The following is a 17,574-nucleotide window of genomic DNA, read 5'->3' as shown; positions in this document are numbered from 1 at the left end:
TTGAGGAAATTTCTCCCCTTCGCAGTTGAAGCCGAACCATGACACCAATTAATATCCCGGTAATTAAAATCTCCCATTATCACTACAGTACCCCCCTGTCCTGCCCGCTCCATCTTTTTATATAGCTGACCTTCCTTCTCCTCAGTTATATTGGTGGGGTCTATGGATTACACCAAAAGTAATTTTTTCAGTGTTTACCTCTTTTTGAAATTGCACCCACAATGTTTCAATCTCCTCATAATCTTCACCCACTATTGTCTCTTTCACACTCACCTTCATATTACTTCTCACATACAGACATACACCACCGCCTTCATATCACTTCTCACATAACGACATACACCACTGCCTTCATATCACTTCTCACATACAGACACACACCACCTTCATATCACTTCTCACATACAGACATACAGCACCGCCTTTCCTATTTACCCTGTCTTTTACAGCCCAGTCGTGTGAAGAGTCCAGCCATGTTTCAGCACTACCAACTATATCTACAGTGGAGGAAATAAGTATTTGATCCCTTGCTGATTTTGTAAGTTTGCCCACTGTCAAAGTCATGAACAGTCTAGAATTTTTAGGCTAGGTTAATTTTACCAGTGAGAGATAGATTATATTAAAAAAAAAAAAGAAAATCACATTGTCAAAATTATATATATTTATTTGCATTGTGCACAGAGAAATAAGTATTTGATCCCCTACCAACCATTAAGAGCTCAGCCTCCTCCAGACCAGTTACACGCTCCAAATCAACTTGGTGCCTGCATTAAAGACAGCTGTCTTACATGGTCACCTGTATAAAAGACTCCTGTCCACAGACTCAATTAATCAGTCTGACTCTAACCTCTACAACATGGGCAAGACCAAAGAGCTTTCTAAGGATGTCATGGACAAGATCATAGACCTGCACAAGGCTGGAATGGGCTACAAAACCATAAGTAAGATGCTGGGTGAGAAGGAGACAACTGTTGGTGCAATAGTAAGAAAATGGAAGACATACAAAATGACTGTCAATCGACATCGATCTGGGGCTCCATGCAAAATCTCACCTCGTGGGGTATCCTTGATCCTGAGGAAGGTGAGAGCTCAGCCGAAAACTACACGGGGGGAACTTGTTAATGACCTCAAGGCAGCTGGGACCACAGTCACCAAAAAAACCATTGGTAACAAATTACGCCGTAATGGATTAAAATCCTGCATTGCCCGCAAGGTCCCCCTGCTCAAGAAGGCACATGTACAGGCCTATCTGAAGTTTGCAAATGAACATCTGGATGATTCTGAGAGTGATTGGGAGAAGGTGCTGTGGTCAGATGAGACTAAAATTGAGCTCTTTGGTATTAACTCAACTCGCCGTTTTTGGAGGAAGAGAAATGCTGCCTATGACCCTAAGAACACCGTCCCCACTGTCAAGCATGGAGGTGGAAACATTATGTTTTGGGGGTGTTTCTCTGCTAAGGGCACAGGACTACTTCACCGCATCAATAGGAGAATGGATGGAGCCATGTACCGTCAAATACTGAGTGACAACCTCCTTCCCTCCACCAGGACATTAAAAATGGCTCGTGGCTGGGTCTTCCAGCACGACAATTACCCGAAACATACAGCCAAGGCAACAAAGGAGTGGCTCAAAAAGAAGCACATTAAGGTCATGGAGTGGCCTAGCCAGTCTCCAGACCTTAATCCCATCGAAAACTTATGGAGGGAGCTGAAGATCCGAGTTGCCAAGCGACAGCCTCGAAATCTTAATGATTTACAGATGATCTGCAAAGAGGAGTGGGCCAAAATTCCATCTAACATGTGTGCAAACATCATCATCAACTACTAAAAATGTCTGACTGCTGTGCTTGCCAGCAAGGGTTTTGCCACCAAGTATTAAGTCTTGTTTGCCAAAGGGATCAAATACTTATTTCTCTGTGCACAATGCAAATAAATATATATAATTTTGCCAATGTGATTATTTTTTTTTTTTTTCTATAATCTATCTCTCACTGGTAAAATTAACCTAGCCTAAAAATTCTAGACTGTTCATGACTTTGACAGTGGGAAACTTACAAAATCAGCAAGGGATCAAATACTTATTTCCTCCAGTGTATATGTTCCTCCAGTATCAAGGCCTCCAGCTCCCCCATTTTGCTTGCTAGACTACTGGCATTTGTGAACATACACTTTAACTTGCATTTCAAATTGTCACGTTTGGTATCAGAAATGTGATTATTTGGGCATTTTTATTTTCATTGTTGTTTTGTAACAAAAGGATCTCCTTATCATGTTGTCTAGTCCTCTCCCCACAGTCTATTTCTCCCCCACCAATATAGTCTGACCCCTCTCTAACCGGACTAACCCATTATTTTCTACATTGACCTCCCTCCTCAGCCCTAGTTTAAATACTCCGCCACCCCAGCTAGAATTCTCTCCCCCAGCACGGCGGACCCCCTTCCATTCATGTGCAAATCATCTGCAGAATACATTTTGTACCCCAATGAAAAGTCAGCCCAGTGCTCTAGGAACCCAAAGCCTTCTTCTCTACACCAATACTTAAGCCACGCATTTAACTCCCTGAGCTCCCGCTGTCTTTCCTGTGATGTGCATGGCACAGGCCGTATTCTTGAGAATACAACCTTGGAGGTCCTTCCCTTCAGCTTGTAGCCTAGTTCTTTAAAATTATTCTTAAGGCTCCTCCACCTTCTATGTATTCTGTCATTGGTTCCCACATGGACCACGACAGCTGGATCATCACCAGCCCCTCCCAGTGATTTATCCACCCGTTCCACCACATGCCGAACCCTGGCACCAGGGAGACAGCAAACCATTCGGTTGAGGCAGTCTTGGCGACAAATTTTTCTATCATTCTTCCTAATTATAGAATCCCCTACAACTACCAATTGTCTTGCCTTACCTGCATTACCATCCCGCCGACTACTAGCTGGGCTTTTCTCCCGGCTGTTAGGGAGATCAGTACCCACTAGGGCTGTCATTTCTGAGACCGACATCCTCGCATCATCACCCAACTTGGCAATTTTCCTTGGAATATCAGAAACAGCATTGGCCTTCCTTTTCTTGGACCCCTTTCTACTGGCCCTAACTACATTAACCCAGCTACTTGCCTGGTCCTGCTGACCCATGTTTTCACCCTCCAGATCTACCCCACTAACTGCTTGCTCCGTGACCAGCAAGCTCAGCTCAAGATTGTCTATCTTCCTCAGTGTTGCATTTTGCACCTCCAGATCTCTAATGCGAGCTTCCAGGTGAACAACATGGCCACATCTGCCACAGAGGTATTCACCCTGGAACTCCTGCTCCAGTCGTGCATACATATGGCAAACTGTGCACTGAAGAAAACCTCCAATCTTGCTATCCATTATCCCAGTTACAAAAAAACAGTGAACAATTCAAAAAGTAAAAGAAAAGAAGAGTACTTACTGGGGCTTTAACTCCTCTTTTCAACTCCGGTTTAATAACTCCACTTCTATGACAAGCCACTTAATCCAGCTAGCCAAAAGAGAGCAAGCTCGCAGTGAGTCCTGCTGGTTAATTTATATCACCTGAGAGCAATTCACCCCTCCCCCTAGTCAGCTGCACAGCAGGAAAGAAGCTGCATAGAAAAAAAGGTTTTTAAATTGTCAGTTTTGCTATTTTCTATTTGCAAGCACTCAATTCAGTTATCTCGCACAGTATCACACACAAGAACACAGCAACACAATTAGGTTTAATAACTCCATTTATATCACAAGCCACTTAATCCAGCTAGCCCAAAAGAGAGCCTCGCATGTAAATGGCCCGTCTATAGCCGCTCACATGTAACTTCTTTCTGCACTAGAGGCTCGCGCAGGAGAAAGACCTCCCTGCAGAAGCGATCCCTAACAGATTGTTTCTTCCTAGAAGGAAATAAGAGATGCTTACGTGATTCCACTAATCTTTGATGCGTTCTGACATCAGAAGATGCTAATTATGCAGTTATACAAACGTTATTCTCGTGTTTGTCAATGGAAAAATTCCATTCATTTGTATTTTATGTATTTGATGATTAATCCAAACTATCTGTTGTGGTAGGTATCTAAGGTATTTTAAAGGGGTTATCCTACACAACAACTTATTACCCCTCCAAAGGATCGATGATATGCGTTTAATTGCTAGGGGTCCCACTGCAGGGACCACCACCAATCTAAATAATGGAGGTCCCGAGACCCCTAAATAAAAGCAGCAATTTGCATTCCTAGCTTATTTTTGTACGTTGCATTCTATATTGCCTTAATTTCCTGCTGCTCTGCAAATTATACCATTGTACTACAAGAACTACAAGGATGTTGTGATCCTAGCATTCTATCGTCAAGTGAGCATAACCTATTACTTCTACGCATTATTTTTTACTGTGGGATGATACCCTATGTTGCGCCGCTGTGTGCTTTTTTGTCTTTAAGTGACTATAAATCAATGCAGCGGAAGTCACACATTCATTCATTCTCTGTTAGACTGCCAAGGATTCTGCAGTGCGACCAGCGATGGGAACCCCAGTGATCAAACACTTATCACCTATCCTGGGGATAGGTGATAAGTTGTTGTGGTGGGATAACCCCTTTAAAATAATAATATAATATTATTGTATTTAATACAAAAAGACCGCATAGCACCAGCCTCATGGAAGTTTCACCTTGACCCTTTGTAACTCTTGTCATATATTTCTTTTTTTATTGGAAATTGAAAACAAGGGAGAAACATCCATACTAAGAGAATCAGGACATAGAGGCACGCAGGCCGCAGTTCCCGATAAGTAAAAAGATTTCAAGATGAAAAACATTAGGTCATAAACAATGATAACTATTTACATAGTACCCGTATCACAATATGAGACTGTTAAATCATGTAAGACAGCATCTAGGAAAGATCAGTTGAAAATATATCCAACTTGAGCCATCAACTAGGGGGTATGTGAGGCAGTTTAAGGGGGGGGGGGGTAGCAGAGGCTCAAAAGGTTAGCCACGGTGTCCACTTTCAGGTAATCAGCGTGTTTCCTAAGTTCCCATCTCAAGAGCTCCTCCATCCTACATATGGAGTCCATCTTTCCCAACCACTCACTGAAAGTCAACTCACTGTTGACTTCCAATGAAGTGGAATCAATAGTTTGGCCACCCTGATCATGTGAGTAACCAGGTCCTTCGATTTGGGGCGGAAAGAGCGTTAAGGAGGAACTCTAGAGCTGTGACCTGTCGTATAGTATCACATACTGTGTCCCAGAAGGAATTAATGAAAGGGCAGTCCCACCAAATGTGGGAAATGTTACCGACGTGGGAGTTGCATCTCCAACACTTGTTGGATGGGATTAAATAAATTTTATACAAAAAGTCAGGCGTTCTATACCATCTAGTTATGACTTTAAAAGAGTTCTCCTGGATTTTAACACATCTAGAGCAGCCATTTATGCGTTTCAAAATAAAGGGGGTATCTTCCCTACTGAAGGTGAGATCCAGTACCTTTTCCCAGGCTAATATAAAGCTAGGTTTGGCAGGAGATCCTTCTGAAATCAAACCAAAGTGTAACGCCCATGGCCACGGACCGTTGGAATTACTCACCCTCCGACGGCCGCAGCCATGGATCTGTGAGCGTTGGCCTGCATCTCCTCCTCAGGAGATGCCAGCGCTCACTTCCGCTTCCTTCTGCTGTGTCCCGTAGGGTGCGCGCACATGAAGAAAATCAGTAATTAGCCCATACTCACCCTGGACTATAAGAAGGGCCCTGTCCTTTCCTTCATTGCCTGAGCATTGTGTTTACCCGTGTTAGTCCTTGCAAATGGTCCCTTTGTGTTTTTGTATTGTGCCACCGATCACGTCTGCTGTGTTACACCACGCCTGGTGTCTGCTGCCAAGGTCCCATCCGAGCTTAACCATCGCAACTGTCTGAACTACCACATGTACCCTTACTCGGGCTATAGACATTGACTTGGTACACTATTTGGCCAGCTGCTATCCCACTACGGCGGTACGGCCCAGTGGGTCCACATACCCACAGAACGTGACACAGAGTATATCTTAGAGGGTAAGCCTTTAGGAAGAGTGGATAATAACAGATATGTTTCTAGGCAGGTGGGTTCTGGTATATTAAGAAACTTCTTTAACTTATTTGTAACGCAATGAAATAATAATTATTTGAACACCACTGTGTAAAAAATACATTGGTAAAATGCAATTATTTCTAATTTAATATAGGGAATCCAGAACTGCCTCCACCAATCAGTATTCTGCGTTCTCAATGGCATAGCCAGCCATACACTGGTGGCTCCTACAGCTACGTAGCAGTAGGCAGCTCTGGTAGTGATGTGGACAATTTAGCAGAGCCGCTACCCACACATGAAGAAGCTCTCAAGGTGAAGTATATGTTTTGGCACCACTGATTTTTATGGTATCTTTATTTCAACCTTAATTAAAAATAATGTAAAAACCGGCAACAGAGCAAAAAAATCAATAGATGCAGTAAATAGAAGATAATTTGTAACAGACAGTGAAGCATCATCAGATTGCACAAACGAATGATCCTAACAAAAGCACATTTAAAGGAGTTGTCCTCTATTAATTTGTTTTATTGACCCCAATTGACTCTAATGGGGTCTGACAAGTTTTCTGTTGGGCTTTTGGAATTTTAGATGGCAAGAATATCTCTGCAGATTGCTCTTAGCAACTTGCCTGGACTTTCCTCTTGTTCCTTTTACCTTTGGAGTTGAATTGTGTCTGGTTGAGTTTTCCCAAAGCTTTACTAGTTCCTAAGCTATGACTATGTAAGATATGGAAGAGGAAAAGGGCTGGGTTTCCTATGGGCACGAACACAGTAGTAGTAAAAAAAAGTCTAAAAAGATTTTTTAGATATACAACGCGTTTCGACACAGTTTTAGGATCTTTATCATGTATACCTAGAAAACCTTTTTATACTTTTTTACAACCGCATTGTCAGCGCCCCTTTTGAAACCCTGCTTTTTCCTATTCTCGGTCTTGCATTGTTTGTGGGTCTCGTGCTCAGAGACCCGCAGGGTAGAGCTTCTACACCTTCCCTGGATGATTATTCACCTTACAAGCCCCTTTGTCACATTTGACCGCGTCATCTAAGGGTTTAATGGCGGGGATCGGAACTAGCTCCAGTCCCTGCTGTTACAGCAGGGTGTCAGCTGTATTATTCAGCTGACACCCACTGGTGATGGCACGGGCTCAACTTCTGATCCCGCTCCATCACTGTCAAATACAGTTACGTTATGTTACGCCAAGTCATTAGCTGCAACAACGTAACTGTACGTGACATGTTGTTAAGGGGTTAAAATACCATGATACATTGTTACAAAAAAGTTCAAAGGATTACATAGCCTTTCAGTCTTAACTCCATGCCTTTTTCAGCCGTTGCAGGTTCTTTTTGCTGGAGAAGCCACAGAAAGAAACTTTTATTCAACAACTCATGGAGCCCTTATATCTGGAAGGAGGGAAGCGCAGCGTTTGATTGACAGATATCCAAAGCTTGGAGCCGCTGCCAACAAAGCCAAGCTGTAAAAAGAAGTCATATGTAAAACTGCACTAATATTTTTATGATTTGCAAAATATAAATTAGCATGGTGAATCAAGAAAGAAATATAGCTTACTATATTAAATGTTTATTGTGCTATACAGATGGCACACATGTGGCTGTAACCTTTGAACATTAACTTCAGAAGGGGTTTATATTACATGGGGTTGCTATCAATCCCATGAAGCTTCAGCACAGCCTCACATGACCAGTTAAAGACCATACTATTTCTTCATGCTGGGGGACACGGTGATTATCATTCTCTATATTTTTCTAAATAAGCGGAGACACTAGAAGTATACAGACAGGGAGGATGCGCTATATTCTTCTACATTATGGATAGATAAGCTCTAAGCATATATTGGTTGCAGGCTAGGTAAAGTTTGGAGAACCAACTTCCCCCCATATTGTATCAAATAGACTGCTCCATAATTATAGAACCATACCGAAGAAAAAGAGCTATAGCGTCTAAGTATGCAAGAATATATAAATTTTATTAATAGAAAATAACATACATATAAAAACACATCATAAAAAGACTCTAGTACTAATACTGTGGTATACAATACAGCACAGGACAGAATTAAACAACAGAGTGGTATATTAGGGCAGACCCATATTCACTACCCATACAATAAAGTATATAAAGTATCTCATCCAAGTGGGTCATATACTGATAATTCTCAAAGTCCTAATGTTTATGTGGCAACAATGGATCAATACCTGGCCAAAATATGGTGACATAGGGAAAATCAGTAATTGTATGGTGAGCAATTATAGTGATGCTGTCTTACCCATTAAAAAGTGAGAGTCTCACGATATGTCCGTGCTGAGAGGTCCACAGTACAACCCCAACGCGCGTTTCGCTATCTTTGGTTGCTTCCTCAGGGGGTACAATGTAACCAAAGATAGCGAAACGCGCGTTGGGGTTGTACTGTGGACCTCTCAGCACGGACATATCGTGAGACTCTCACTTTTTAATGGGTAAGACAGCATCACTATAATTGCTCACCATACAATTACTGATTTTCCCTATGTCACCATATTTTGGCCAGGTATTGATCCATTGTTGCCACATAAACATTAGGACTTTGAGAATTATCAGTATATGACCCACTTGGATGAGATACTTTATATACTTTATTGTATGGGTAGTGAATATGGGTCTGCCCTAATATACCACTCTGTTGTTTAATTCTGTCCTGTGCTGTATTGTATACCACGGTATTAGTACTAGAGTCTTTTTATGATGTGTTTTTATATGTATGTTATTTTCTATTAATAAAATTTATATATTCTTGCATACTTAGACGCTATAGCTCTTTTTCTTCGGTATGATTCTTCTACATTATACCTGTGTGACAGGAACCTGGCTAAGTATCAGTGGTAGCACATGGAATACCAAAATAGTCCACATGGGAATGTTAATGGCCGGATTGTTCCTTTAAATATGGTATATGACATGCTGACTTGTTTTTTGTTTTTTTTGGGAAAACAATGAACTAACCTCTTAAACCCCTTTCGATTATGAAATAAAGAGATATAAATTTTTGTAATAAATTTATATTAGTAATAATATAGTGTGTATGAAAAGTTAATCGGCTTTAGTCAAAACTAAAGGCACAAGCTCTCAGATTATTAAGGGGTTTTCTCAGACTATACGTTAAGTCTTTTTCTTTCATAGACCATAACAGAATAATCCATGTATACACCATCTCGGTTCTGTACCCACTCGCGTGCTCACACCCTTTTGGGAAACACAAGTTAAAAAAAAATAAAAACTGACATCCTCCGCCATCTATACCACTATCTAAGTCTTTCTGCAGCCAGGAGATACACAGTATTGTATGAGGAGAGAGAGGAGATACACAGTAATGTATGAGGGGAAAGAGAGGAGATAAACCATATTCTATAAGTTGAGCAGAGAGAAGATAAACCATGTTGTATGCAGGCCAGACAATTGAGAGGAGATACACAGTATTGTATGAGGAGAGAGAGAGGAGATACGCAGTATTGTATGAGGAGAGAGGAGATATGCAGTATTGTATGAGGAGATACGCAGTATTGTATGAGGAGAGAGGAGATACGCAGTATTGTATGAGGAGAGAGGAGATACGCAGTATTGTATGAGGAGAGAGAGAGGAGATACGCAATATTGTATGAGGAGAGAGAGAGGAGATACGCAGTATTGTATGAGGAGAGAGGAGATACGCAGTATTGTATGAGGAGAGGAGATACGCAGTACTGTATGAGGAGAGAGGAGATACGCAGTATTGTATGAGGAGATACGCAATATTGTATGAGGAGAGAGAGGAGATACGCAGTATTGTATGAGGAGAGAGGAGATAAGCAGTATTGTATGAGGAGAGAGGAGATACGCAGTATTGTATGAGGAGAGAGGAGATACGCAGTATTGTAGGAGGAGAGGAGATACACAGTATTGTATGAGGAGATACGCGGTATTGTATGAGGATAGAGAGAGGAGATACACAATATTGTATGAGGAGAGAGAGGAGATATGCAGTATTGTATGAGGAGAGGAGATACGCAGTATAGTATGAGGAGAGGAGATACACAGTATTGTATGAGGAGAGGGAGGAGATACACAGTATTGTATGAAGAGAGAGATGAGATAAACAGTATTGTATGAGGAGAGGAGATACGCAGTATTGTATGAGGAGAGAGAGGAGATACGCAGTATTGTATGAGGAGAGAGGAGACACGCAGTATTGTATGAGGAGAGAGAGAGGAGATACACAGTATTGTATGAGGAGAGAGGAGATACACAGTATTGTATTAGGATAAAGGCGATACACCATATTGTATGAGGATAAAGGAGATACACCATATTGTATGAGGAGAAAGGAGATACACACTATTGTATGAGGGGAAAGAGAGGAGATACAGTGTTGTGTGAGGAGAAAGGAGATACACAGTACTATATGAGGAGATACACAGTATTGTATGAGGAAAAAAACGAGATACACAGTATTGTATGAGGAGAAAAAGGAGATTCACCGTATTGTATGAGGAGAGAGAGGAGATACACCGTATTGTATGAGGAGAGAGAGGAGATACACCATATTGTATGAGGAGAAAGGCGATACACCGTATTGTATGAGGAGAAAGGAGATCCACAGTGTTGTTTAAGGAGAAAGAGAGGAGATCCACAGTATTGTATGAGAGAGAGAGGAGATCCACAGTATTGTATGAGAGAGAGAGGAGATCCACAGTATTGTATGAGAGAGGAGATACACAGTATTGTATATGAGAGAGAGAGGAGATACACAGTATTGTATATGAGAGAGAGAGGAGATACACAGTATTGTATATGAGAGAGAGGAGATACGCAGTATTGTATTAGGAGAGAGAGGAGATACTGTACCGTCTATGGCCACGGTCTGTCGTTCTAACTTACCCCTTGATGACCGCGGCCATGGACGTCCTGCAGCTATGCTGCGTCTTCCCCCTGTGAGGCACTGGCACTCACTTCCGGGTATCGAGCCTCTTAAAGGGCCAGCACGCACACCTGAAAATCATCATCATCAACTCATGAACACCTGGACTATAAGAGGGTCATTGCCCTTCTTATCCTCGCCTTAGCATTGTTGTTGTTTCCCTTAGTCTGTCTTGCAAATGGTCTCCTAAGTGTCTTCCAGCTTCCCAGTGTTTCCCGTTCCTGTATCCTGTTTCCCGTGCTATCTGTACCATCCTGGTCTACTGCCATGCTGAGCTGTTATCGTGTTGTGCTGCATCTCCACGCCTGTTCTACTGCACCGCGCTTGACGTCTGCCTGCCACCTGGTCCCAGCCGAAACTGCCTTGCTACTGTCTATACTGCCTCAGGCTCAGGTACCCTTTTCTGGACTATAGAATCTGTACCATACCTGTTTGGCCAGCTGCCATCCCGCTACGCGGTACGGCCCAGTGGGTCCACACCCCGCCCCGTGACAGTACGCTCAGGCCATTGACCCCGCTGGTCAATTTAAGGGGATGTCACCCTCCCAAGCCATGCAGGCGGACCTGCAGGATCTCCGAACAAGACAGGATCAACTTCTTGTGGCAGTGGACTCCATGGCACAGTAGCTAGGGGCGCTAACTGCTTCCATTTCCTCTATACAAGCTCCTCCGTCCGACACTCCTGCTACTTCTGGTGGTTTCGGTTCGGATTCCCGGTTCTCGCTGCCATTAACTTCTCGGTTCCATGGAGACGCAAGTACATGCAGGGGATTTCTGAGCCAATGCTATATCCATTTTTCCCTGCACTCCCGAGCATTTCCGTCAGATGGAACCAAGATCGCCTTCATCGTGTCCCCACTTGCTGGCAAGGCCTTGGCATGGGCGAACCCAATCTGGGAACGACAGGGACTCGAGACTTCCAGGGGTTGGTGCGGTTCCGTACTGTTTTTGAGGAGCCAGGACGTGTTTCGTCGGCAGCCACGGCTATCTTCAACCTTCGCCAAGAGGACACCTCCATGGGCGAACACACCATCCAGTTCCGGACCCTGACGGGAGAGCTGTCCTGGAACAATGAGGCCTTGGTGGTATCCTTCTGGCATGGCCTGTCGCCCAGGATCAAGGACGAACTTGCTGCCCGAGACCTACCACCTGCCCTGGACGACCTGATTCTGCTGGCTACTCGGGTAGATATAAGGCTCAGGGAGAGATCTCATGAGATGCAACAGGAGAGATGGCTTCCTAGATTGGCACCCAACTTTCAACAACCCCTCTTGCCTTCATCTACTGCTACGCCCGAGGTGCCGATGCAGGTGGATCGCCTAAAATTGTCTATACAAGAGAAACAGAGCAGGCGCACCTCTGGTCTCTGTCTGTATTGCAGCCTCGCTGGCCATGTCGTGCGTCTGTGTCCACAGAAACCAAAAAACCCCAACGCCTAGATTTGGTTGGAGAGACAACCCTGGGAGCTACTGCATTTAATCGTGAACTCTCTTCCAAACTGTTTATTGCCGTGACCATCGTCGCTAGCGAGAGGCTCCATCCGGTTTCTGCCTACCTGGACTCTGGCTCTGCAGCTAATTTCAACCGTCAAGACCTTGTGGATCTTCTCCAGTTGCCCACTGTCCGCCTGGAAAGGCCGTTGATCGTTGCCTCGGTAGATGGACTGCCTTTCCTGATCCAGTTTTTTCCGTTACCAAGCCATTGAGACTTCAAGTGGGAGCTCTTCACACTGAGCTCATCTCCCTGTTTGTTCTGCCCAAGGCCGTCAACCCCGAGCTGCTGGGTTTGCCTAGGCTCCGTTTGCACGCCCCAGTCCTGGCTTGGAACTCCGGAGAGGTTCGCCAGTGGGGTCCCAAGTGTCTCGACCTCTGTCTGGGTCATATCCAACCACCGCAGCCTTCTCTGCATCAGTAATTGGCAGGGTTGCCCCCGTGTTTCTCTCAGTTCGCTGCTGTCTTCGACAAGAAGGAAGCAAAGACCTTGCCGCCTCATCGTGCCTATGATTGTCCGATCGACTTGGTTGCTAATTCATCCCCTCCTCGCGGTAGAGTATACCCTCTCTCCCTGCCAGAGACTCTATGGTCTATGTCGACCTATATTAAGGAGAATCTGGGGAGGGGCTTCATTTGTAAATCCTCATCCTCGGCCGGAGCCGGGTTCTTCTTTGTCAAGAAGAAGGATGGATCCCTCCGTCCCTGCATTGACTATCGAGGCCTCAATCGGAACACGGTGAAGAACAGGTACCCTTTGCCTTTAATTTCGGAACTGTTCGATCACATATGGGGGGAATTTTTTTTTTCTAAACTGGACTTGCAGGGGGCCTACAACCTGATTCGGATTCGTCAGGGGGATGAGTGGAAGACCGCATTTAATTCTCGTGACGGGCACTATGAATAACTAGTGATGCCCTTCGGCCTGTGTAACGCCCCTGCGGTGTTTCAAGAATTTGTCAATAACATTTTTCATGATCTCCTCTATATCTGTGTTGTAGTGTATCTCGATGACATTTTGATATTTTTCCCCAGTTCCAGTAACTCATCAGAGTCATGTCCGCCAGGTGTTGCTTCGTTTAAGGGAGAATCATCTTTACGCCAAGCTGGAGAAGTGCATGTTTGAAAAAAGATCTCTTCCCTTCCTGTGCTACATCATCTCCGATCAGGGCCTCAAAATGGACCCTGAGAAGGTGAAGGCTGTCCTGGAGTGGCCACACCCCCAAGGCTTAAGGGCCATACAACGCTTCCTGGGATTCGCCAACTTCTACCGGCTGTTCATCCCCAACTTCCCGTCATTGACAGCCCCCATCTCTTCCCTCACAAAGAAGGGTATGAATGCCAAAATGTGGACTCCAGAGGCTGAAGCCGCATTTGAGACCCTGAAAAAAGCCTTCACATCAGCCTCTATTCTTCACCACCCTGATGTGTCCCTACAGTTTTCTTTAGAGGCGGATTCTTCCTCTGTTGGTGCAGGTGCACTGTTGTTCCAGAGAGGTTCTAAAGGCAAGACTGTGGTATGTGGCTACTATTCCAAACTTTTCTTCTGCAGAGCGCAACTACTCGATTGGGGATCGGGAGTTACTGGCCATCAAGCTGGCCCTGCAAGAGTGGAGACACCTACTGGAAGGCGCAGTCCACCCTCTACTGGTCTTTATGGATCACAAGAATCTGACCTATTTACAGACGACTCAACGGTTGAATCCTCGTCAAGCCAGGTGGTCGTTATTCTTTGCTTGATTCCGGTTTGAACTCCACTACCGACCTGCTGACAAGACTGTGAGGGCCGATGCCTTGTCTAGGTCATTCGAAACAGAGGACACTGTAGAGTCTCCACAGAATATTATTGATCCTTCCTGCATCTTCTCTGTTAACCCTCTGCAGGTTAGAGACATTCCTCCAGGAAGAACTTTTGTAGGTCTGGCAGACAGAGGAAGAATCCTTCGCTGGGGTTACAGCTCCAAGCTGGCAGGTCACGCGGGGACTCGTAAGACCCAAGACCTAATCGCCCGTCAGTTCTGGTGGCCCATGCTGCCCAAAGACGTCAGGGACTTCGTCTCCTAATGCACGGTATGCGCATTTAATAATGTTGCCCACTCCAGACCAGCTGGCCTTCTCCAACCACTGCCTGTGCCTGATGCCCCCTGGCAGCATGTTGCAATGGACTTTGTCACGGATCTCCCTCTCTCTGCGGGTTGCAGTGTGATCTTGGTGGTGGTGGATCGATTCTCTAAAATGGCTCATTTTGTTCCCCTGACTGGCCTGCCTTCTGCTGCTCGACTGGCTGACCTCTTCATAAAACACATCTTCCGTCTGCACGGCTTGCCCCTGTATATTGTTTCAGATCGAGGGGTCCAGTTCACTTCGAAGTTTTGGAGAGCACTCTGCGGTCTCCTTGGTGTAAAGTTGGATTTCTCTTTGGCCTATCATCCCCATTCCAATGGGCAAGTCGAGAGGATTAACCAAATTATGGAGAACTATCTGTGGCACTTTGTTTCCAGATGACATGATGACTGGGTGCAGCTGCTCCTGTGGGCAGAATTCTCCTATAATAACCATACTAGTGAGTCCGCCACCTCCAGCCCGTTCTTCATAGTCTACTGCCAACATCCTCGAATACATCTTCCTGTCTCTACTATGTCCCAGGTGCCTTCAGCTGACTCGTCCTTCAGGGACTTTCTGCAAATATGGCAACCGACCCGATCTTCTATTCTGCTGGTGGTGGACCGCATGAAGGGAAAAGCAGATACTAGAAGACAGGATCCTCCTCAGTTTCTTCCAGGTACGAGAGTCTGGTTATCCTCAAAGAATATCCGGCTGAGGGTGCCGTCCTGCAAATTTGCTCCCAGGTTCCTCGGACCCTTCGAGATCCTGCTACAAATTAACCTGGTGTCGTACAAGCTGCGGCTGCCTCCTACACCCAAGATCCCTAACTCCTTCCATGTCTCCTTGCTGAAGCCTGTGGTCCTGAACCGCTACTCTAGGACTCCTAGTTCAGCAGTGGCTCCTGGCGGTTCGTCAGCGACATTTGAGGTAAGGGAGATTCTAGCCACCAAGAAGGTGTGAGGAAAGACGTTTTATTTGGTGGATTGGAGGGGATTCGGCCCAGAAGAAAGGTCTTGGGACCCAGAGGAGAACATCGATGCCCCTGTCCTCATAAGGAAGTTTCTCTCCCGTTCTGGTCCCAAGAAGAGGGGGGATACTGTAACGTCTATGGCCGTGGTCTGTTATTCTAACTTACCCCTTGATGACCACGGCCATGGACATCCTGCTGCTGTGCTGCGTCGTCCCCCTGTGAGGCGCCGGCACTCACTTCCGGGTATCCAGCCTGTCTCCCGGAGTGTGCACGCGCGCGCGCTCGCTCTTAAAGGGCAAGCGCGCGCACCTGAAAATCATCATCATCAACTCATGAACTCCTGGACTATAAGAGGGTCACCGCCCTTCTTATCCTCGCCTGAGCGTTGTTGTTTCCCTTAGTCTGTCTTGCAAATGGTCTCCTAAGTGTCTTCCAGCTACCCAGTGTTTCCCGTTCCTGTATCCTGTTTCCCGTGCTATCTGTACCATCCTGGTCTACTGCCGTGCTGAGCTGTTGTCGTGTTGTGCTGCATCTCCACGCCTGTTCTACTGCACCACGGCTGACGTCTGCCTGCCGCCTGGTCCCAGCCGAGCTTGCCTTGCTACTGTCTACACTGCCTCAGGTACCCTTTTCTGGACTATAGACTCTGTACCATACCTGTTTGTCCAGCTGCCACCCCGCTACGAGGTACGGCCCAGTGGGTCCACACCCCGCCCCGTGACAGATACACAGTATTGTATGAGGAGAGAGGAGATACACAGTATTGTATGAGAAGAGAGGAGATACACAGTATTGTATGAGGAGAGAGGAGATACACTGCATTGTATGAGGAGAAAGAGGAGATACACCGCATTGTATGAGGAGAATGAAGATACACGTGTTGTATGAGGAGAAAGGAGATGTAATGGCCGGAAGGAGGTGAAGGGAAAGTGAGCCCTAATCTACCCACCGCCCTGTCCCTGCCTACTTGCAACGACTCGCCCTAGGCGACGAGGTACAACTGGGCGGCGGTCCCTACGCTGTCTAAGTGCACAGGAAAACAAACAGGGAACATGCAAGGGAAGGGGCAGTAGCCACGGAACGCCACGAGGAAACGGAGCGGCGAACGGACAGTCAGGACCAGGACGAAGTGAGTACACCCAAGCGGGCAAGGAGACAGAAGCAAGCCAGGGGCAAAGCAAAGCAGGTTTAAGCAGAACTGCAGCAAGGCAGAAGCACGGCAGAAGCAGGCTGGAGCAAGCAGCAGTGGGGCCAGGAATCCAAAAGAATTACAAGCACTGAGGGAGAGAACAGGGCAGGTAATAAAGGACAGGGGGCGGAGCTAACTCCGACAGACCAGGCCGCGATAGGCTCTCCCACTCCTGAGCCTGCCACCCTGGTTGGTGGGAGATGGTGTCAGTCGAACAGGTCTGGCCTCAGGTGTGGATTGATTAATCCCAGGAGTATACCTAGATGAAGTACCTGGCAGATCCCTAACAGTACTCCCCCTTTTATGAGGGGCCACCGGACCCTTACTAAGGGGACCCGGTTTAGTGGGGAAGAGAAGGTGGAACCTCCTGATCAATACCCCAGCGTGAACATCACGGGCAGGTACCCAAGTCCTCTCCTCCGGCCCGTATCCTCTCCAATGGACCAGGTACTGGAGGGAGCCCTGGACCATCCTACTGTCCATAATCTTGGCCACCTCGAATTCCACCCCCTCAGCGGTGAGAACAGGAACAGGAGGTATCCTCGAGGGGGACCAGGACGGGGAGCAGCGTTTAAGGAGGGAGGCATGGAAGACGTCATGTATGCGAAATGATGGGGGGAGCTTCAGACGGAAGGATACAGGGTTGAGGACTTCAATGATCTTATAAGGTCCAATAAATCGGGGAGCAAACTTCCTGGACGGGACCTTAAGGCGCAAGTTCCTGGACGACAACCAGACCAAATCCCCGACGACAAACCGGGGGTTGGCAGAACGTCTACTATCCGCCTGAATCTTTTGTGCGCTCTGGGACGCCTCTAGGTT

The 17,574-nt window shown here is 45.9% G+C and overlaps 1 protein-coding gene across 1 annotated transcript in view; it reads left to right on the top strand.

The window, feature by feature from the left end:
* The window catches only part of PAOX (polyamine oxidase), a 28,020-nt gene extending 20,002 nt beyond the window's left edge, over nucleotides 1–8,018 (top strand). Inside the window, exons 6-7 of the mRNA XM_075841829.1 lie at nucleotides 6,204–6,361; nucleotides 7,377–8,018. Of these exons, the coding sequence (XP_075697944.1) occupies nucleotides 6,204–6,361; nucleotides 7,377–7,526 (308 nt within the window). The 3' untranslated portion in view covers nucleotides 7,527–8,018. The remainder of the gene's footprint in view (nucleotides 1–6,203; nucleotides 6,362–7,376) is intronic.
* Nucleotides 8,019–17,574: the final 9,556 nt, after the last annotated feature.

The sequence above is a fragment of the Rhinoderma darwinii genome, chromosome 11, assembly GCF_050947455.1.
Source record: "Rhinoderma darwinii isolate aRhiDar2 chromosome 11, aRhiDar2.hap1, whole genome shotgun sequence".
In the NCBI taxonomy this organism is placed as follows: domain Eukaryota; kingdom Metazoa; phylum Chordata; class Amphibia; order Anura; family Rhinodermatidae; genus Rhinoderma; species Rhinoderma darwinii.
The sequence above is the reverse complement of the archived record's forward strand: the minus strand, read 5'-3'. Positions and strand labels throughout refer to the sequence as shown.